General features: G+C 38.1%; 1 protein-coding gene across 4 annotated transcripts in view; it reads right to left on the bottom strand.

Annotated features, from left to right (window-relative positions):
- COL25A1 (collagen type XXV alpha 1 chain) overlaps positions 1–23,342 on the bottom strand; it is a 472,442-nt gene that overhangs the window by 10,512 nt on the left and 438,588 nt on the right. For 2 of the 4 annotated variants that reach the window (XM_023764848.1, XM_023764849.1), the window contains exons 24-32: positions 20,172–20,216; positions 17,701–17,781; positions 16,803–16,865; positions 16,110–16,160; positions 13,813–13,839; positions 10,498–10,578; positions 8,020–8,055; positions 6,360–6,413; positions 1,802–1,855 (exon numbers count right to left, since the gene is read on the bottom strand). In XM_023764848.1, the coding sequence (XP_023620616.1) occupies positions 1,802–1,855; positions 6,360–6,413; positions 8,020–8,055; positions 10,498–10,578; positions 13,813–13,839; positions 16,110–16,160; positions 16,803–16,865; positions 17,701–17,781; positions 20,172–20,216 (492 nt within the window). Of the gene's footprint in view, positions 1–317; positions 345–1,801; positions 1,856–6,359; positions 6,414–8,019; positions 8,056–10,497; positions 10,579–13,812; positions 13,840–16,109; positions 16,161–16,802; positions 16,866–17,700; positions 17,782–20,171; positions 20,217–23,342 lie in introns of all 4 variants that reach the window. The other 2 variants (XM_006101373.3, XM_023764850.1) reach the window with 1 other exon arrangement.

The raw sequence follows: 23,342 nt of genomic DNA, 5'->3' as shown, positions 1-23,342 counted from the left end.
ACTTGAATTTTATGCATATTTTAAAATAAGTGGTTCAAATACAAATGTTGAGAGTGTCCCTAATTTGGGAAAATATTTTAAAGTGGCACTATCAACGATCAATTATTAATTTTATACCAGATAATTACTTTTCCCCCTTTATGTTTACCTTATGCAAACACTCATGGTGTAGTTTAGGTGGCTGTTTACATGCATAGCAATTTTTGTTGTGTGCATATCTATGTGCACAGAAACAATAAGAAGTATTCTTGCTGTTACTGATGGAGACCATCAGCATCTATTATCATAGGAAGATGTTCATTGCATGTATTACTTACATCAAGACCAGGCTCTCCATCTTTCCCCTGCCAAAGAACCACAGTAGCTATATTAGTGTTCCCAGGTTTCATGAATAGGTTATCGTTTTCATTAAGGCTGCCTGCACATGCAACACTACTATTAGAACTACTTCACAGATGTGAAAAAGATCCCCTACTGATTAGTATTACACATTTTTTTTCACTAAATCAAGTGAAATGACCGTTAATGTTGCTGTTACGAGTCATGAAAATGTTTTCTTATATATCAGGTTAAATAGTTTGCTTTTTTGCTGAAGTTGAATGCTTGGTATCCAAGTTATCAATTCAGGAGTTAAGTTGAAAGCAAAAACCATTTAGCTGATTTAAAAACACACCAGCGCTAATAAAGGAGGCAAATCAATGCTGCTTTAATTCTCTGAGTAGTTAGCTCAGACATGAGTAAAAAATGTGGAAACTTTGTTGTTAAATATAGTTTGGATTTGGCTAGCGTGCACCTTGTCTATAAATACTGAGGGTGTGAAGGTCACACCTTAAAGCACTGTTTCTAAGTAAACTTTGTAAATGAATGATCCCCAAATATGAAAGGGGCCAGAAGGCTGTTGTGCGAGGAGGATAAACGCACTCCCAGGGCGCAGATGCCCGGGGCAGGGCCTACTGTGTCTCACAAAGGATCCACCCAGAGTTCCTAAGAGGTTGCTTTGATTCCGTCAACTGAAATCTATTTTAAAAATCAGCCTTCACTTTCAATCTATTTTAAAATCAGCCTCTCTTTCAGCATTGAAGTTATGATGGTTTTAGTTTATGATTTCAGTTCATAAAAACTGAAAGTCCAGGGTATGTGGACGTGCATAGGGGTTAAAAACCTCAATACAAGCATACAGTTCTATTGTAGTCCTTCCCTACCCCATGGGATCATTTGTGATGATCCCAAAGATAATGTCCTACAGCAAATCTGAGGCCTCAATTTGAAGTCTGTGTCATTGAGAATTTTTATCCACATCCTATGTTCCAGATCCCCTGTGATGACAGTAACAGAGGGATCAGAGACATCGAGTCATCGTAAATGTCAATTCGAGAAATGACTAATTAGCAACAGTGGTTTTAGGAAGTAACCTATGAGAACAGATAAAATCTGCAGGAAGTTGTTTTAAATAAAGCTCCTACACCCACTTCTGGTACAGTGACCTTCCAAAGAAGTGCCAATCATGGGCGTCCAGTCAGATGGTAGGGGCAAGGCGTCACTGGACAGGGGGATTCCCACCTTTAGGTGACTCTGATCCTCTCAGTCTTGTGACGTGTGAGGGCAGGTGTCTGTACGTGAGTGGGAGGATGACATGAATGTGACCTATCTCTGGAGGACATGGTGATACTGGGCTTGTAGAGAGTTAGTGGACTGTTCTTGCTCCTGTAATGTGATTAGTTGGTCCCACAAGGGCAGGGTTAAGTGGCAGGTGATCTGTGCATGCTGAAGGTGCAGACCACACACTAGACAGAGGACTCACGGGCAGGCCGTAGGGCCCTCTGGGTCCGGGCTCTCCCACAGCTCCTTTTTCGCCCTAAAATGAAAGATAGAAAGTTCAAATCAGACACAAACACCAATATTCACACCTGTGCCCGAATGGCCTGTGTGTAAAGCTCCTGTTTGAATTATCATTCTATCAAAATACCAAAGATTCAGGCTCTTCCAGAATTGCTGTCAATGATACAGTAAAAGTAATCTACATAAGATGATTTTATTAAATCATCTTAGAAAGAGCATAAGACTTCCACTGCCCAGTTGTGCAAAAGAACCAGCGTGTCTAGGATGCTGTATTCGGGTTTCTTGGGTGTTAATGTGAAACATTTATTTGTTACTAATTATTTTAAGTTACTATTTATTTATTATTGTTAATCCTCATCCAAGGATATTTTTTTCATTGATTTTTAGAGAGGAGGGGTGCACGCAAGATAGAAAGAGAGAGAGAGAGAGAGAGAGAGAGAGAGAGAGAGAGAGAGGAGACAGATTGATTGGTTGCTTCGACAGATTGATTGGTTGCTTCCCACCAGGCTGGGGATTGAACCTGCAACCCAGTTACGTGCCCTTGACTGGGACTCGAACTGATGCTCTAACTCCTGAGAAAAACCAGTTGAGGATTAAATGATAATCTTGAATGCTTATAAAGAATAAGTGTAATTGGAGGTGGTCCCATGAATAGGAAATAATTACAATGACAGAGAAAAAGATATTCTTCATTTCAAGTAGAAAACCCCTTTTGCCCCCATCTTCAAAATTAATGTGTTTGTCAGGATTTAGCATGAAAACTTCAGGAGTCACGATGATGTTTATGTGAGTGGTCAGACAGAAAATGTTACCTTCTTTTATCACACCTCTGAAGTTCAAAGGTTAGCAACTCTTATGAGTAAAGTGCCAAGTTCAGCTGCTCACTCTGAATGCAGATCCATGTATTTTGCTGTGTTTGTCTATACTCCAGATTCCCATTTGAGCAAATTTAAAGTCCCTGTTAACATTCTTCTTTAATCTAAACTTAGGGATTGGTGGAGCTAATTAGCATGGTCACCCAGAAACACATAAAGAATAGGGAGGCCACTGAAAATAAATATGATCAATGCTTTTGAACTTTTACTCAGTATTACTGAAAGAGCTGCATTTGCTTTCAGGAAAGTGGCAGGCTTTGAAATAAAACACATTTAAATTTGAATTCCAGTCCTGTCACGAACTATCTGTATGGCCTTAGGTAACTTTTTTTTTAAAAAAAAAATCTTCACCCAAGGTTATGTTTTTCTTGATTTTAGAGAGAGAGGAAGAGGAAGAGAAACATCAATGAGAGAGAGAAATATCGATTGGTTGCCTCCCCGTAGGCACCCTGACCAGGGATCGAACCAAGAACTTAGGTCTGTCCCCTGACCAGGAATTGAACCCGAAACCTTTTGGTGTAGACTACGCTTCAACCAACTGAGCCAGCCCCCGTCAAGGCTTAGGTAATTTTCTTAACCTTTCTGTGCCTGAGTTTCATTGGCTGTTAAATAGGAATAATAATACATATTCTACAAGAATTTGTCTGAAGACAATTTTTCTGATTATAAAATATGAAATTCACTATGTCCCATAAATAGTAGCTATCATTATTATACAATTAGAGGTCTTATTTTTAATTAAAAAAAAGGCTTGGCAATTCAAAGAGCAACTCAAATTAATTCGAAATAAGTTTATTTCATTTTGAGCTGGTATGTTATTTATGATTTTTAAAATGGTGGTGGTGGTGGTGATGTGGGTATGTGTAGTGGGAGGTAGGGGTTTAAAAGGAGGGTTCACATAGCCTGGAGTAGATCTAGTTTAAAAAAATTCAACAGATTAGAGTAGGTTTTGTTTGAAAAAGCTCCAAAGATTATTTTGATCTACCTACTCCCTTCCTCCTCCTCTGATTGAGCACTTCCGCTTTATTTTGTTTTTAAAGTGAATATGCCATGGCTTATTTGAATTAAGCTGTCACTCAGACATTTGTGTGTGGAACTTTTCGTATAGAATTGGCCTCCCCAAATAATAACTTTAAGCTAGTAGCAATCCACTTCTCTCAGCAGTGACTGCTTCAGAAGCGGATAGGAGGTGTGGGGGAAGTCGGCTGGGACGCTATGGGGCGTGGGAGGGGAAGGCCTCTGTGTGTTCTCTGCCATGGCTCCTGGGGGGGAGTGGGGGAGGTCAGCACACGGGAACCTGCTTGCCAGTGGTCAGAAGACAAGGCCAGCAGGCGGAAAGGGCACAGAAGCAAAGCCGAGAGCCCTCCTTCGAACGTTTTGTTATATAAAACAGTAAATGTCTTCACTATATTTTGAGTTGGGGGCTGCCATTTAGAGTCAAAAGCATCCTAATGGTCTCAGTTTGAAAACTTTCAGGAGTGAAATATTAACACAGGGATTGGAATGTGCAACTTCTTCACCCGGATTAAATAATTAAAAAAAAAAAAAAAAAGACGTGCACCTCTCCAATTTAACAACTTCTGCAGAGTTCCTAAGAAGTTACAAGGCCAGATGAAGAAATCAGCGGAAGGCAGGAACCTCGGCGAGCTTGAAGAGCGGAATACTAATGGTGCCAGTCACGCATCTGACAGTTTCTGAAAAACACTGTCAAATGTCTGGCTTCCTGTAGGCTGGTCTAATTTTATTCGGGCTCTCTCATTTGCATGTCTACACTAAGAAATTATTCTAGAATGGCCCCCTTTCCTGATTCCTCCCGCTTTAAAATTTGAAACTTCTTCACGACAGTCCAGATGGCGCCTCAATCAATTAACTCTGAGAATCACACTCCAGTTTAGCACTCTGGGTGAGGGGCACTTAGGGAGTACTGATATCGGACCCAGTTAAGATAGTTAACGTGCTGAGTAAATAAATACAAGTGTAACACTTTACACTGCACACCATTTGACTTCAACTATGCCTTCAGAAATTCTTAGAGATTTCATTTGCTCTCCTGGTTAATCCTGCCCCAGGGCTGAGACCTGATACTCTTGTGACACTGTGGAGCTATCGGAAGTAGCAGCTGATTTACCAAATGGTAAACCCTCTTGAGCCCCAGGGCCCCCTGCCAAAAGACTACTTGAGATTTGCTGCTCCATTTTTAGTACATGTACTGAATTTCTTGACACAGTGCTTGAGTGGGTCAGCAGTGGAGGCTCTTCGCTTTTAAATATTTTTAATTAAGAAGAGCTTCATAAGTCATTGGCTTGATCTTAGAAATAAGATCAAATAAAGGTAACTGCAGATTCAGATTATTTATGCCTTTAAGAGTCACCTCTTTCTAGAAGCATTCTTGGACGAAGCCAGCTTCCCTCATTGCTGTATGGACAGCCTGGGTTTAACTGTATTCACTGTGGCCTCATTATCTGGTTATTTTTCTCAGAGATCTTTTTTCCTCTGCAATTAGGCTGTAAGCTCTTCTAGATCAGGAAAAATAGCTGCTTCCTTTACAGTACAGAATAAATATATTTAGTGTATTAGTAAAAGATTATAAGATGAGGAATTAATTAAACGGCATTTAATTCATTGGAGCAAAATAGACTTTACATAAAAAGGGGGAGTGTGTTTCCATTTCATACTGAAAGTACACTGTTTTATACATTGTAACATGTGATATTTATTGAATGAATTCAATTTATAGAACATGGAATTGGGATGTACATCAAAGAAATGACTATGTGGACAAATTATCCCCGATTGATGAAACGCTATCTAGTTTTAAAAGACCATAAATGAATTATTCCAACGTTTTGAAGCCCTCGCTATTAGGATACTTTCTTTTCATTCCATCCTGGATGGTGGGGAAACTGATGACACAATTCCACTCAGACGCACAAACACTTCTAAGTGTTCCAAGGCGAGGAAAAGGAAAAGTGGGAGAAAAACAGAGAACGAGGGAGAGGAGTTCCAGACAGATGACCAGCTGCTGATGCGGCAGCACATTTTTGTGTGTCAGATATTTATCTTCCACTCTGACTTTTTTTTTCTTCCCAAGGATATGGAAACATGGCCTAGCAATAGAGAGGTTAGTGAAAGGTTTTTGTTTTATAATGCACTGAAATTATTTCCGTATGGTTAAAGGAAGACAGTCTATTCTTTTTTTTGTTTTGTTTTAAACAGCAGCATGTATAACTGTGTGGAAAAGAATATGTAGGTTTTGGTCATTTTCTTTAGAAAGTTATAACTTACTCTCAATGAAATAAAATAGCTTTCTATGAAAGATTATCAGCCAGAATATGTAGTCGTGGAAATGTTAGCCCTATTTACGGGGTTAAGGCTAAGTAAAAATATCTTCCATACGGGTTCTGAGCTACTCATGTCAGCTATGCAAATGTATGCATTGTTTTCTATTAGGGCAGCCATATTCCATGTTATACTCTGTTGTTCTCTCTCTCAGAGTGAAGACTCTGAATAGAACTTATGATCATATCTATTTTCATTTAAGAGTAGATGGCCCTTTGTTTCTTCTGGGAAGTTCAAGTAAAATGAAAAGGCCACACTCTAGTTTCTTATTCAGGTCACAGCTTAGTAACCTCAGGAGCAACTTACTCTTTCTCCTTTGGGACCTGCAGGGCCATGAGGTCCCATAGGGCCATCTGTACCCTAAAAAGAGATAAAAAATAAGACAATATGAGACATATCCCGGGGCTATAAGAAAAGCAGTTATAATGTATCCAGGACTTTCCTGGGCGAGTGACGCCCAAGAATGTCAGTAAGACAACTCATCTCCTTCCAAAGTGCTTTATACTGGATTCTTTCAGGCCAGTGGTTTTCAAGAATCTCATGCAAACGGGATGAATTATGTAACTGCCTGTTTCAATGAAGGGCCCACACAAAAAGCTGTAGATCATATTTAATTACACATTTCCTTCCTGACTGAATGGAACATCTTCACTTTGCCTCCCCCATCTTAGAAAAACCTGCGGTTGTTTTTTCTTCCCATCACCTCTAGTTCACATTTGTTCTCCACCCCCCACTGCCAGCCCTACTTTCCTTGGCCACCGATGCTTCGAAGCCTTGTTTTCAGCTGCTTGAGGCTTGAACAGTTACACAAGTGAACAAAATTAAATGAGAACAGTGTTCAAACCAAACTTTCTTGAGCTCCATGCGGAGCAGCAGGGGGCTTCGAGGGAAGGAATTATTGTTGCAGGTCCTGCTGCAGTGGCTGAAGTGACTAGGCTTACAAGGCACAAACCAGGCAGCTGATGACTTAACGGCATAATTGCCTTCTGGCCTCCTAGTTTAGGATCAGGATTTCTGTGGCCCACGAGATAATATCTGAATGAATATAGGATCACTGAGGTCCAAGGAAAACAATGGCTGCCTGGAGAAGGTTTTTTTAGAATCGAAGAGCTAACATTTCTTTTGATTCTTAAAATTGTAGCAAGGACTTCAAGTATGTTGGCTCATTTTCAGGAAGACTATGCTTAGATTTGCAAAGAATTTGTTATAAAATCTGCACATGGAACAATTCAGCACACGTTTTTATAGTGTTTTTATTTCTCTCCTACTGTTCTTGCTTATTCTCTTACAGCCTTGTGATATGAAGTAACTCAGGGTTTTAAGTTCATTCTACTGTTGGTGAATTCTCACCATCTTAAACTGATCTTTTACTGCCTGAACTCAAAGTTCATCTTCAGAAGACTTGTAAAGACTGAGTCCCTGCGGCTGAAATTTAAGAGATGGAGCTGTTAAGAGCCAAAGAAAAGAGACAACAACAGAAGACAGACAATTCATTTCGATGAACAAAGATTTGAAAGTTAGTCCAATGAAGAAGGTACATTTCTAATATGAACATAAACATAAAAGGAAAAGCAACTTAAAATAAATGCACATTATTTTAATCCCGTCAGAGGGCCTCTCTCCTGGAATTACAGGAAATGCCATTGGTTATGGAGAAATCTGCCAGGATTCTGAGACAATGATGCCAATTAGACTGGCTATTCTTGTCACCTAGCAGGTAATCCAGACCTGAGCTCCCATTTCAGAAACATGTTCTGTAGTTAAGGCTGTACGTCCCACAGAGCCGCAGCCCATGCTCTGTCCACCTTCCCCTTTTCTGCCACTGTCTTTGTCCACCTTCTTGTTTTACCCCAATCCTAGGTACCCTCCTCTTCTAATGAGAACACATGAGCCGAAAGGGTCTGTCCGAAGCACAGAATTCACAGCCACAAACGCGCTGGAGCAAGACGAGGAGGCACTGACTCACCCGGGCTCCTGGCTTTCCGTCTAAGCCAGATGCTCCCTGTGTGATTTGGTTGGTAGCAGGGTTGGTGGGTGTAACACGAATGACAAGAACAGAGATTAGTATGAGGTACCAGCGAACAAGTGTAACACTTCAAACAACATAATACTCAGTCACAGGGTTCTAGGATGAATATCACATTGCTACAAATTGTTAGTTAAAAAAAAACAAAACAAAAAAACAAAACACAGGACAATAAACACCCCCATAGACGATGGCATTTTTATGACATTTCCATTTGGCAAATTCTTATTTAGAAACCAAGGTAATGAGGTTCATAGAGTGGCTTTAAAGTAGTTACAGTAACAGCCACAGGCTGCTAATATCCGTATGAAATTCGTTTTCTAAAGACTGTACTATTCACAATATTTTCTTAAGTTCTGAAGGAAAAATAATGGCCGATCTCCTAAGAAAGGGCTCATTATAATAATCAATCAAGGATAGCATTTCAGAGGAGAAGAAAAGAACTCTAGTCTTGCTTGCTAAAATAGCCTTTATGAATGACAAATGCAGAACTTGAACGTGTCGGGATGACTCTGGCTTTTACATGAACAGTCATTGATTTCTGGGTTGTTCTTACTGTGTTCACATTAATCACCACTAGAGGGACTTCTAGGAACAGGAAAAAGCCAGAAATAGCTCATGAGTCCAAACAAAAAATAACTGTCCCAAACAAAACTGTTCCTTGACTCGCTTGAAGTAATCAAATAATCATTGCTGCAAAGTCTGGATGGGAAATGTTTTAAAAATCCAATGCAACGCATGCTTTTCTTCACCTTGGGCTCCAGTGAAAGATTTAAAGATGACATTTTCAATGCTTATTTCAAAAATAAGCACAATTGCTTCTTTGCACAATTTGCATTTGTATCTCAAAACTCAAATATTTATTTATAGTCCTTTAAAAAATTGATTAGATGAAGAATTATTTAGGAAAGACAATGCTCTAGCCCTATAAATTCTCTTTCCAAGATTGCAGAACTATTTTCCCATTTTATGCTTCAGATGTAATTAATAATACAAAACGAAAGAAAGCATCTATTCCAGCTGCAAACTCTACCAATGATGCTATACCATATATATTTTGGGTAATTTTAGATTTTACTTTATAATTCATTCTGTATAATTTTATTATGAGGATTTTCACTGCAAAAACATCTTTAGTTAGCAATGATTAAAAAATTTTAAAAAGTGTGTTGTTGTTAGTTTAATGCTAGCATATGCAGAGCTTTCTGCTAATGTATAAAAATTATCACTAATCCTAAATTTAAATAAAACAGAAATCCAAAGTTTCTTTTGCCTTTTGGTACTTTGTTCAGTCACCATTATTATAACATTTAAAAATAAATAGGGAGATGATACAATTTTTGCATTGATAATATATTCACCTGGGATGTGAATTAATGACTCACATATGTTATAGAGGTTTTATTCCGAGGTCATCCATTGATCTAATTGGCATGATTTAACCTATGCTCTATCACTAATTCAATAAATAATATCTATTAAGCATCTACTACATGCCTGATTTATGTAAGGCACTGGTTATCAAGTAGAATACTTACTACTTAAGCTATAGTACCCACAGGGAAAATAAAATAACTGGTAATCAATTTTTTATGTGTAAAATATGTGTATAAATTATTTCCTATTACCAATTTTATGTCATTTTAATCATGTAATTTATAATGTTCTTTATTGACTTTTGTTGGCATTCACTGAATAGACAGCATAGTAAAAGCTTGAAACTATGACCTCATAGTCAATAACCATTTTTAAAAAATATCTTTTTAGCTGTGGAAAGAAGACTGGCATGAGGTGCAGGAAAGGTAAAAATTCACTTTTTTCTTAAAAATAAAAATCTCTAAACAATTGTAAAATACTTCTCCCGTCTTATCCACTATTGCCACAATAATCTCTTAAGAGAGCATTTCCAAAACAAACAACATACAACATTTAGACCTCGATATGACTGATTAATTAATGTAAGGAGCCACAGCACTGACCTCCTGCCATCAACAATGGCCAATTGCACACCTGCCACCAACAGAGGGCTACAGTTTGGGTATCAAAGGAGTAAAAAAATTGAAGGAGAATTTAAATCTGCACTAAATTATAAAAAAGTTTGGGAGAAATTAGGAGCACAGTACGTTTGTAAAGAGGAGGGTGATGGGAGGAGGATTGTCAGCTTTAACAGAGGAAGGCTGGCATGTATGTAATCGAAGGACAAAACAGTGATGGCATTGTGTGTATGGGGCCTTCCTCTTACAGAAGAGCAGACGTTGGGAAAAGAAATTGGGCTGGGCTCTGCGCTAACAAACGCAATGTGTTCTCCAATTACAGACATCTCAGCTATTAGTAGTTGCCAAGCAAACCAGAGTAGTTGCTTAAGGTAGAAAGAAAAGTCTGAGATTTGCACTGAAATGGAAAGTTTTCTTTACTTACTGGAAGACCAAGGGGTCCTCTGTCACCCTTTTGACCTGGTTCACCCTTCAATCCTTTAACACCATTTAACCCTGGTTCACCCTAAATGCAAAAGCAAATGCCAATTTTGGTTGCTATCACGGGCGTTTCAGCTATGAGAGAAGAGAGCCAGTCTCGGAAATGGTTGCAGATTCCAGTTTTAGGTAACAGCTGAGTCAGGCTAGATTTGTCTTGTATCAGTTCAAACTTAATTTCTAAAACATGACAAAATTAACAAACTGAAATGGACAAATAATATTCTAGGAAACAAAACACCCTAGAAAGTATGCTCTTCAGAATCAAAGTATATATAACTGAGTTCCTGAAATTTTCAGTTGTATATCAAGGAAATTGGTGTTGTGCCCCATTGTTCTGACCAAGCAAATCAGAGACAATCAGTGGAGGATGCTGAAGGAGATTCAGTAATAAAAAACCCACTCTGCTGCAATGGAAAACTGGAATATGCAGGACAGTGTGATACACAGACATTTTAAGCCTTTAAGCATTTTGCCCAGGGGAATGAGCTAAAAATATAGCCGCTGATGTTTGAAGCAATGCCATTTAGTGAGTCCTCATTCACTGACATTGCCAGGTCAGGTCCCTACCTGGATTAATCAATAGAGTAGACAGCAAATAGCCAATCCCAGAAGAAAACATGAAGATCACAGAACTTACATGTACTAAGTTCATCTGCCCAATGTTTGAATGAGGAAGGTTTGAATTTAGTTTAGGGTTACATTACAAAAGCCACGGGAAGTGATAAATTTTGATGATTCTGTGTTTTGTTTTTTTTAAATCTAAGAATACAGTACACCTATGTTCTATCAGCAGCAGCAGGATGTTAGAAATAGAGTTTAACTGGTTCACTCTTTAACTTTGAAGCACAGACATTAACCTCATCAAGAAAATTTGAAAGCCTTGAAGATTACTTCAGTCTCAAAGCGCTATAGAGTCTTTCTGGGTAGAGTGGGAGGGAGGAGAGGCTATGTCTATATGGCAGGAGGGTGGTACTTTCTCCATTTGTCTGATGATGAAATCAGTGTGGTGCTTGTTTAACATAGAGAGCCTGGGGCGCCATGTAGACCTTAGTAGCGCAGGAAACGTGTATTTTTAATAAGCCTTCCAGATGATTCCTCTCATCGGGAAATGCTGGGAAACAGATCACCCTTAGTACCATGTTACATATTTAAACTTTCAAAGGGGTCACAAAGGAATGAACACATTTGGGCAAAACCTAATGAAATTTTGGGATTCTAAAGATAGGATGATCACAGTGCTTCCACTATAGGGAATCCAAATGGTTGGTAAAGTATGATCCTGGGAATGTCACAGAGCTAGAGTTCATGTGAGGTCAAGGCCAAGGATCAATAGTCTACTTCAGTTAACTGGTCTAAACTTGAGATACCCGGCTTTGCATGTGTGTGGTCTTTCAGCGAGTGGTCTTGAGATGATGGATAAGCAGGAAAGCCTTGGTAGGCTGTGAAATGCTTTGGTGAGGAATCATGTGTTGATAGGACTGGTCATTAACTTAGAAGGTGAGTTTATAAACAGTCTAATTCAGTGGCAAAAATACCAAATTTCAATGATGGATCTAAATTCTAGTCCCAGATCTGTCATTTAATTAGTGTAATTTGGGGTAAATTACTCGGGCCTATAGTTTATCATCTATAAAATCAAGGAATTAGAATAGGTATTCTATGAGGTCTTTGAAACTTTATAAAAATTCTCTGAAGTCTATGATTTTAGTATAATTAAAGTTTAAGTGTAGGCAAAAAGATCATCGCATTTTAGAGATCAAAAGAATCTTGGGCATCTATTAATCTAATGGCGAGATATCTGAATCACTCAAGGAATTAAAAACACAGTCTTAATGGCTCTAGTCTGAGTTATTATGATTGGGCTGATCTTTAGGGGTGCCTTAACATCCATGGAGAAGCCAAGAGTGGGAAAGAGGCCCAGAGAAGTTAGATAACTACTAAGATTACAAAGCCAGTAGATGGGCTCTCTCTTCTGACCCCCAGAACAATGCTCTTACCCCAAACTATAATCCATGATTCTGAGACACTACCACTCACTGGCCTCACCAGAAGGTAAGGTATTCTACAAAGAATAAAGAGGCATGAACTCGTCCTGTGCTTGGGTGAGTCACCTGCCTGACCTCGAAAAGGGAACTCAGGTTTCAGGAGTCAAACAGATATCTCTGCCAGTGCTAGAGCTGGGTGAGCCAGAGGAGAGGGTAGGCTGCCTTTCTGACTCCTATGCCAACATTGCATTATGTGTTCTCTCACCCCTCACCATTAAAATGCACCAACTCATTACTGAGGAGCTTTCAAGAGTACTTGAACCTTGTCTCAAACAGCCTTAGGACTAGCTAAATTTTTCTGTTCAGAACAGAGCGTCAAATCAGAAGTTAACAAAAACAAATGGCACTTATGGGTGCTTATCAACAACTGCACCAGATATTTTGCTATTAAATCATCACAACCCTATGTGGTAAACTACCTAGTTGAGTAAATGAAGGATCAGAGAGGGTAAATAATCTGCCCAAGGTAACAGCATGTCAGGGCAGAGCTGAGATTAGAATATAGTTCCTTATCGTGCATGTCCCCTGGAAGAAGAAGAATGTCTTTCAGGGCTCATTCTAATCCTCCAAGGTGTCCTCTTGGTTTACACAAAAGCAGAGAACAGGTGGAGAGACCATCTTCACAATACATGCTGCACTAATGCTAAAAAGGAGGGGCTCTTCTCCATTGTTCTCTTGTTAATCCAGAGTATATGTGTGTGTCTCAATGTATATGATGTAATCTTCTCAGTAGAGCACACATACACCCCACTCCATTCTAGGCCAGTGCCCTCAGGGGAGTACAAAATTAAGATGCTGGACAGTCAAAGCATTTAGATGTGGTACTGCTACATGACAAGCAAGAAGTATCAATAACATCTAAATGTACAACTCAAGATACGATAACAAGAAAGCATCTGGACTAGGCTGAGAATCCCATCAGATTTACTTCTAAATGGTTGATTTTGAGTATATTATGATTAGTGATTTCAGAAACTTACATAATAACAAGGAAAAAAAGGCAAAATGAGGAATAATTCATCTCCAGGTGATATCACTTAAATTTGTTCTAAGTCATTCTGTGTTGTGAGAGTTAAACATCTGGATACTTAAAGGCTTAAAGATTATCAACATTCTTGACAAGTAAATAAGACAGGACAGACATGCTTCCGTCATGCTTCTCCATGATTAACAAGGAAACAGAAATCAAATAATCAAGGGATTTGTTAGATTACCTTTGGTCCAGGAAGTCCATGGGGTCCCTGAAAATGAAAAACACAGCTTTTAATTAAGAACTGATTCACTGTTTCCCAGCAGAAGTGATTACATAACGTAACAAAAGAAATGTAAAACAAGAATCTCTTTGTTTAAGCTATAGCTCCAGGCAGGCCAGTGGATGTTAATACCTAGTGGAAGTTCCTTCCAGCTTCTGGATTGCTCTGTCATAGAAAATTTATTAATAGCATTTCTTTTTTTTTTTAACAATAACAAAGATAATGGTTTACTCAATCATTCCATTATTTCATGGCCATTACAAAAGCTAATACAGAGGAAAAAATATCAATAGTAATTTCCATCACCATGAGATACATAATGATAATCCCTGTCATTTCATAGTATTCTTTCTAAAAGACACTCTCACCATAGCCATGGCAAGTAAAGTAAATGGCACACAGTGTTTAAGCACGACAATAGAGATTCTTTATGCTAAATACCTGAGAGGGGGAGGGTGGAATCCGAGAGAATTATAGGAAAGAAAAAAATAGGGAAAGAAAGTATTGTGAATCCACACTGCTCCCATTTCTCAAATCCCCATTAAAAATATAGGTGGCAAATGTGAGGTACATTATGAATGTATATGGAATATAGATGTCTTAAAAGACAAAAATTTACCAAAGGAAAGTTCCAGACTTTAAATACCAGTGAAGAGGGGACCCTTCCCATTACTAACTGCTCTGGACCCTGGTATTGGGGACCCTGAGGTAGAAAGGAAATGCAAAGATGATAGTCAATTCTGCAGCCCTGTTGCATAATTTGCTTAATTTAAGGCTAAGGAAAGGATCTAATGTGGTAGTGGGAAGGATTATTTACCAGTAGAATGTATTTATTTTGACAAAGATGAATTCTTCAAGGTTCTTGCAACAAATGTTTACCAATGTTAGGAAGTCATAACGCATGCATGAGTCCGGGCTTTTTCCCTGTATTTTGTGGAAAATCTAAATATAGAGACTAATTAGCCAACTTAAATTAACTAAAGGTTACCATGAATTGCTTTAAAGTTTTCAAATAATTTAAATAAACTATTGGAAAGAGAGTATTTAAGTACCTATCAGTAAAATCATATGACAGTAGGAAAAATTTTTAACAAGCAATACATTGAAGTTTATTACATACGTGTCCATTGGAATATTTTCTCCTTAGATAAGTTGTGAATAAACATTTTCAGGAAATGTCTGATATTTTATCAAGTATTCTTATCTCATTTTAGTAATGATTTGAAATTCTTTTAAACTAATTAATTTTAGGATAGGAACAGGATATAGTGTTGTTTAATCTTCTAACTTAAAGCGGAGGGAGTATAAAAAAACCAAAATATGCCATTTGCTTAATTCTTAAAAAACTGTTTCATTTTTAAGAAACGGTTATTTATAATTGTTTTGTGGGTGAAATAGGAAAGGCAGTAAGAAACAGATGACTGGGTCTGGACTATGCTCTGTGGCTTGCATCATTCCAATGAAGCTCTTTCTTAGATTTGTATTTAATCCGTATGATTGAAGACATGTGATTATTGAGACCTCTAGACGTGAATGTGATTTCAGAGGCTGCTGGACTTGTCCCCATCCTGCCCCGTTCGAAAGCACTGGAAGCATCTGACTTCCATGTTCTACCCTTAACACACCGTCATTAGATAGACATTTGGAGAATGACACTGGTTTAATGGCTGCCTTCTTCACTGGACCTAAGTTCCATGAGGACATGGCCATTGTCACACTGATCACTGAGGGATCACTGAGGGATTCCTGCAGTAAAGACTGTATCTATCAAAGTACCATAACGTGCAAAGGAAAGGATTCAACGTCTGTCACCTGTGGAAGCGAGCTTCGATTTTTATCGTATTATTTTATAAATGTTCTCATTGAACATTTCATTAAAGGATCTTAATCTTCAAAGTTGGTTAAAAACATGTCTTAATGGCTATAATTATTAATCTTATTCTGCTACCAATGGCCCAGAACAGTGTTTAAAATGATTTTCTGATGTTCATGTTGTAAGGCTGGAGTAAAGCTTGCCAAATCTGTCTGTCTTCAACTTTCCTATCACAAAACTGCTCTATCTCTTTCCTACAGACGTGTTTGGGGGAGTGAAAGACAACACTGTAAAGTCAGTACATCTCAAAGCACCTCGTATTTTCTGTCCACTCCACAGAGACAGTAGGAAATACAAGCTGGCTGTTTTGAGGAATGCGCTCATGTTTTCTCTAGTAGCATGCTCATAAATAAATGACTACATTTTGGAGAGAAGAGAGACTTACCATGGGGCCTGGTGGACCATGGGGACCTGGTGGGCCTGGTGGGCCTATGATCTGTATGTCAAAAAAATAAACATGGATTTGGTTACTTCATTTAGATAAGGCGGTTTGGCTTGAATCTTTTGCTGGGATTCTGTTAAGGCCATTAATAGTTGCAGAGAAAGAAGGATACTGGAAGAAATGATGTGTTTGATTCTCTAGATTTGGAAATTCCTTTATGAGAACAAAAAAAAATCTTTAAAAAATGCAGTTCTTTTACAAAAGCCAGAATAAATCAAACGTACATTAAACGAAAAGGAAGCAACTGATTTCCAAGAAATGCTATAATGCCACAACCACTATTAAACTCTCCAATATTTCACTAGGCAACAATAGGGCTCTGGAGAGAAAAAAAAGAACGTATGTTCTATATTCACAAAGCTCCACCACAAGAGTCATGGGAAAACCATTGATCTCCCCCCCCTCCCCCGCCAGGATTAGGCAGTCCTCTGAAAAATTGCTTCTAACTGAGACCTCTGAGGCATTTTGTCTCTCATTGTCCAAGGCCAACAGTATTTATTCGACTGCTTGACAAACCAAGAGGTTCATGGCTTTTCCACTGTTGATAAGCCATCTGGCAGAGGCTGAACTAGATGAATAATAGGCCCGTTTTGGAGTTTTTCAGGAACCATGGGAGTTCAGCCACCACGGACTTACAGAAGGGCCCTGAGGACCTGGCAATCCGGAGTCTCCTTTCTCTCCTTTCATTCCATTGGCACCCTACAAATGACCAGTAAGAGAGTAGAGCTGGTCAAGTTATTTCCACAGTGTAAGGAACAACTGAATTTTCTCCCCAATCCCATCATCCTCTTGAAATTTGTATATTATACACATGATATGTAAAAGAACGATTTATCCTCCTACATTCTAGCTTCCCCAAACGCCTAGACTGTGGGTGATATGTGAAATAAAATACAAAGTCAATGTAAACCAAGTTAGGCTTGATTGGTTCAACTTATACCTGCTGAACATATATTATGAGTGTTATATTTTTTTTATGGTGGTGCTCACTTTAAAAGGCAAAGTTCAGTCTTTTAACTATGTCATTAACATTTATTTATACACTTCCTTGTTTTAAAAAAAATTGAGGGCAATGAGGTTTTCTGAATTTTTTTTCCCTACGTTGTCTACAATTTCCCTTCCCAATTCTAGTAAAAATTATGGGGGAAAAACACCTTCCCATAGTATCATACATGTAAAGAGGAGAATTTCCAGAGTAATTTATTTTTAATTGTTTTACATTTTTGGTTTATTTTTAAATTATGATTTATTTTAAAATGATCAGTTATCACTATCTTATGCATACTAAATTAAAGTGGCCAACTTTATTTATTTTAGTGCCTTCTAGTAAAATGAATTCAGGGAAACATGAAGGTTTATTTCATAATTCATTTGTTTGACGCTTTAAAATTTGTTGTAGAGCCCCACTTGCAGTAATTAAACAATACCTCAAATATTTAAAAATTAGAAGATCATATGAACGATCAGATGAGACTGCAGCTAAAAATATAATTCCTTTCTGGTTATTCATCTTAATAGGAACACAGAAACATACCGGCAATCCAGGAAGTCCGATTCCTCCTTTTTCACCTGGCGTTCCTGGGTCCCCCACGTCCCCCTTTGAGCCTTTGAGTCCCTACAAATGATATGGTTGCATGTAAGAATCATACTATCCCTTGATAGTGACATCCTAGGGAACACAGAATTCCAGATCAATTTTGTCAGTAGATGGGTCCTATGTAAAGATGATTCTGATTTTCATTTTTAGGTAGAGTTATTTCTAGTAGCAACCTTCTACATTCAATCAACATTATTTCCCTGTGTCATAGAAGGCATTGAATTCTATCATTCAGGCCATGTAAGTATGAAAAATATGAACTTAGGTGTTGACATCACTTCTCCTGATCTCATATTTTTTTACCTGGCAGCTAATTCTATATCACAGGTCCTGAAAACAATTTAATGGCTTAATTCTCAACAGCAAAGTGCACATCGGAACCAGAACCTAGTGTTATAATAGCAAAGGTCCAAATAAATATATCCCATCTCCCCCTATATCCTTACTGTCCCCTTGAAATTCAGGCAGAAGTTCCAATCACCACCAGTTTTCAATGGTCTAATCTAGACAGGAAAACATTCACTGCACACTAATGTTCAATCAATGCTTAGAAATACTGCAACTTTCCCACAGTGTTCTTATTTTGTTCTCAGGACATCTCTGTGAGGTGATCCAGGATCTTATTTTTATTCTCCTTTTACTATGAGGAAATAGATACTAGTAAATGTGTATTCTGAAAGCCAACAACTCCGAATTAATGATACCAATACTGAAATTATGTTGTTAAGCATTTCATTGAAGGAAATGCATAATTTCCTCATTCCTCAAAACTGCATTCCTCAGTGCAATATGACCAGATGGCCCGTCTTCAGCAGAGATGATCATAGTTATTACAATAAGGGAAGCTGAGGCTGCATAACCTGTTCATCTTTTCTATACTGAAAACTACTTGTAGACAGAAATGTGTCTTTTCTTGTTATTTATACTTATTTTATAGCACCTACTTCAGAATCACCTTTTAGGTGGGTGGGTGGGAAGGTGCCTGAATGACTAAATAAATCTTACTGGTTAATCAGACCCTGGTTGGTTTTAGGGCTCTAGTGATTGCAGCAGAATAGCCAACCTGCTGGTCATAGTAGCAGAAGAAAACCTTGTAAAGTCTATAGAAAACCCCCCGGCTATTGTACATGTACGGATCATGAAGCATGCTGCTATGCATGCCAACTTATTTATAATGGCTAACAGTGTGAAAGGAAATATACAACCAGATTAAAAAATTCATTATATCTCTGACTGATATAATGAATCATTTAAAGTCTCTTTTTAAATTACCAGATTTATTTAATGTTACATCATGTAATTTCAAGATAAAACTCTGATATTAAAATATCCAAACTTAATTTTCCTATCTAATACTATCACCTGAGGAGTATATTTTAATAACTGTATAAAGAATTCCCTTGATTTCTTATGATCTACTTGATTTTAGCCATTTCTCGGGTAAATAATGGAAGCTCAGAAAACATCAAATAGCTTGAAACTAACCCTGTGATTTGATTCTGGAATTGAAATACTGGCAGATGCTTTTTGATTTATGGGCCAAATCCAGCCCAGGACTTGTTTTGTATAGGCTGAATGTTATAAAAAAATTTTAAGGGGTGTTAAAAAAAGATACACAACAGAAACTGCAAAGCCTAAAACACTTACTATCTGGTCCTTTATAGATAAAGTTTGAAAACCTCTGTTTTAGGGGAAACCTTGGAGAAACTGCCATATTCTGCAAAGCTACAACAGCCCTGCCTGTTTCTGTCTTTTCTAATACTTTCAATAATTAGGTGTAATCTATATCTGCAAAAAGAAAACGTATATAGCAATATCTATGTCATTGATTTTAATCTTGAATCATTTACATTCACTGACAAAAGTAGGATATTTTTACTAAATAGGTAATAATTTTACAAGTCTATTAAAAATTCACATAGGACTCACTGGTAGATGGATAAGGAGTATTAAGATAAAACGAAAGCATCATACAACTTGTATGTTTCTGCAAAGAAAACTAACTTAAAACCAATTGCATTTTAAAATAGCAATAGACTCATTTAGAGAAAGCAGGCAGACAGTTCTGTTGGGGGTTAGAGAGATTGGGCAAAAAAAGGGGAAAAAAAGAGAACTCATGGACATGGACAACAGAGTCATGACTGGGTGGGGGAGGGAGAACGGTGGAGGGTAAGAAGGCATAGAGGGGATAAATGGTGATGGGAAGAGAAAATAAAATAAAGTACAAATAAATAAATAAGAGCAATTGCTTTTTAGAGTTAACATAGTCTCCAGAACAGATGGTGGGGGGGAGGGGGGGAAGAGGATATCACATATCAACACGCATGTTTTTCTTGGCTTCAAACCTATAATAAAAGTAGTGATCGATAACAATGCTTTAAATGACAGTACGTATCTTTGAAAATTACCTGCTCTCCGTCAACTCCCGGGATTCCTGGAGATCCTGGCTCTCCCTGTTAAGATAAAAACTGATGGCTTCCTTCCATTTATCATTAGTAGCATGCTACGCTATATAAAAATGTTGCTAGTTGGTAACGGTACAATTTGACTTTCAGCAAATGTATCATAACCCAAGAATACTCCATTACATCATACCACATATCTAAACTAAATAAAATAGCATTTTCTTGAATATTATGTATGACAATACTCATATGTAGCTAAGATCCAGTGTTTTTATTTTTCCCTCATGTGAGATGCAGGCTAAACAAAAATTGATGAAAGGAAACTGATAAAAATCATTTGATGCCTGACCATATCTTATACTATGAATCTATAGCAACAACCTATATGCCTCGGTTAATTTTTTTTCTCCTAAAAAAATCTGTACGATTTCTCTTATTTTCCAATTTGAGAAATAAATAAAAACATGACCGTTATCTTAAAAGACAATAAAATGAGAAGCCCCATAAGTTCACAATAGTTTAACTGACACTGGTTGAACCATAAACAAAAATTCATAATGATTGTGAATGTGCTACTTCCAGATAAGTCTCACTGAAAAAAGGTAATAAATCAGATAATAACTTAATCCACATTAAATTACTTTTGGATCAATTCGATTTCCCATACTATGCTAGGAATGCACTACATTTACTATTTATATTATGATTTATTAGGAACCTTGACAAACCCAAAATATATAGATTTATTTTTTCTTAGCTAAAGATGTTCCATTAAAAACAAATTTAAACAATGTGCTAGAGATTTATTCAAACAACAAATGTCCAATCACCTTTCAGTTGGAAAGGTACTGAACAAAGGCAAGATATTATTTTATATCAATGAATCATGTATTTGAATCCCATTATAAATATCCCTTGTTTCCACATTGTGGAAACTTTAAAAACAGCTCTTTTGAGGGTTGAATGGCCTGCCTCAGAGACAGAATTCCAAGGGAGCTGACTTGGGGCTGTATTTTTCTAGAAAGGCTTGTTTGGTGATGTTATAAACCACAGTACTGAAATGGCTAGAGCTCTTTTCCCCGGTAAAAACTTTAACAGCTATTGGCCACAGCATGAAATTTGAGCTTTCCAATGTTTTAGAAGGCACAGCAAACAAATGAAAAAAGAAAAAGACAGAAAAAGGGCTTTTCTTTCCAGATTTCCTGTTCTTTGTGGTAGCAGCAAAGTTTATTTTGCCACAAAGCCTGCTGAGGTTGGATGCAACTGGCTAAGCCCTAGTTTCATTCAGTCTGAATACTTGTCAGCACTCTGGGTCCCATAATGACTGCTTTGCTAAACTTTTACCTTCAAAATGTGACCCATGAGTGTTTAAAAGTAAAACATAATTCATAAGTTATTCATTTATCCTTCACCGATCAAAAGTGGTTTGTAAAGAGTTATATGATGTGTAAGAAGTCCAACAATCCATGTTTGATAAAGGAAGGAGTAATGCTAATTGAAAGAGTTCTCATTCAGTCTGAGGCTGTGAGTCCTGAGTGAGAGTGGGTTTAAGTTTGACTCGGGCTGTATTTGCTGAGTCTTGGTCATAGGCACATCTCACCCCAGTTATCTCAACCTTCTCAAGGAGAGATCATGGAACACACAAAGGACTATATCAACTAACCCAAGACATCAATTACAAGATCCTTGTGAGGTGTGAGGGGTGGGGCAGAGTGACAGCACAGTGGGAAGAATGGCTGGGTAAGAAGGAGTATGACTAACTGCCTCCCCCCTTCCCTTGTCTAGACATTCATTTGGTCAATTTTCCTGTTTCTCAGTTTCAGCTCGAAGTAATCTTGACTCCCAAGGCTGAGACAACCTTCTTAATTTGCATCTTGATCAAAGCACTCACTCTTATTTATAAACTAGTGGCCCGGTGCATGGATTCGTGCACATTGAAAGGAAATTAATTAGAAGGTGGCTGGCAGGGCAGGACTGGGTGAGATGGGCCCAACATGCTCTGGAGCCAACCTCCCATGGTCCCTCCCTGACCAGCCACACCTGGGGTGGCACAGTGGCTCAAAGGGCGTCTGCGGATTGAATGGGGTCTCTCCGGCAGGTGGGGTCCCTTGGCATGGTCTGTGGGGATTGGGCCAAAACTGGCAGTCCAACATCTCCCGAGGGGGTCCCAGATTGTGAGAGGGTGCAGGCCAGGCTGAGGGACCCCACTGGTGCACAAATCTGTGCACTGGGCCTCTAGTTAAATTAATAAATGAATAGCAATTGGGTTATAAAACCAGGATATGCAGGTTTTAATGATATCACCCTCTCAGTGAGGTGGTCCTTTTTGCCTCTGTGGGCCAAGGGATGGGCACCCTTTGGGCTTTTGCAGGCATTTGAGCTGTAAAGAAAAATGAAGTCCTAGAAGCTGTGGATGACTGTAGGGAAGGAGGTGCATAGTTAGCACCGGGGACAATTTCGTTTCTGGAGACTCAGTCAAGTGAGGAGATGAAACAAGGAACTCAGACCTTGGTTGACTCTACATAGATCTGCATATTTCTTTCTAAGTTGTCTAGTCCAGCTCACAAACATATTAAAGAATATGAATCCAGGCCAACTTGTTCACCAGGAACAAAGGCTATGTATGGCTGTGTTACATCTTTTAGGGACCAGAATGTGGTGGAGAAATAGAAAGTTTAAAAATCCTAAACTGTACACTGTTATACAGGAAATCTGTTTGAAATTAAGATCTATGTTCGAATATATTTCCCATAGCCAAGGACCTCAGTAATATTTTACTTTATATTTCTTTTTATAATAGAAAAATATGCTAGTGTTCTGTGCTCAAGTTTCTTGAAAGAGAAAAGTACAAAAGCTGATGTGTGTGTATGTATGTGGACATGTCTGTGTGTGTATGATAGACTTAGCAAATAAACTGCCTTAAGAGGCATAAACAAAAGATGGATTACTAAACTACCTGAATTGCCCACAAAAATCCGATGATGAAAGTCATATTTCAACACACATAGTTTAGTTCTGAAAAGCCAGAGTAACTGGCCATGTGTTAACTGATTGAAAATGAAACTTTAGTTTGGAGGGAGAAAGCTAATGCAAGCAACAAATTTTAGATATAACCAAGTATGTTTCATTAGATACAGATTTAGATGGCAGAATGTCTGAATATATACAATAACA

This window comes from Myotis lucifugus, unplaced genomic scaffold, assembly GCF_000147115.1.
Source record: "Myotis lucifugus unplaced genomic scaffold, Myoluc2.0 scaffold_353, whole genome shotgun sequence".
In the NCBI taxonomy this organism is placed as follows: domain Eukaryota; kingdom Metazoa; phylum Chordata; class Mammalia; order Chiroptera; family Vespertilionidae; genus Myotis; species Myotis lucifugus.
The sequence above is the reverse complement of the archived record's forward strand: the minus strand, read 5'-3'. Positions and strand labels throughout refer to the sequence as shown.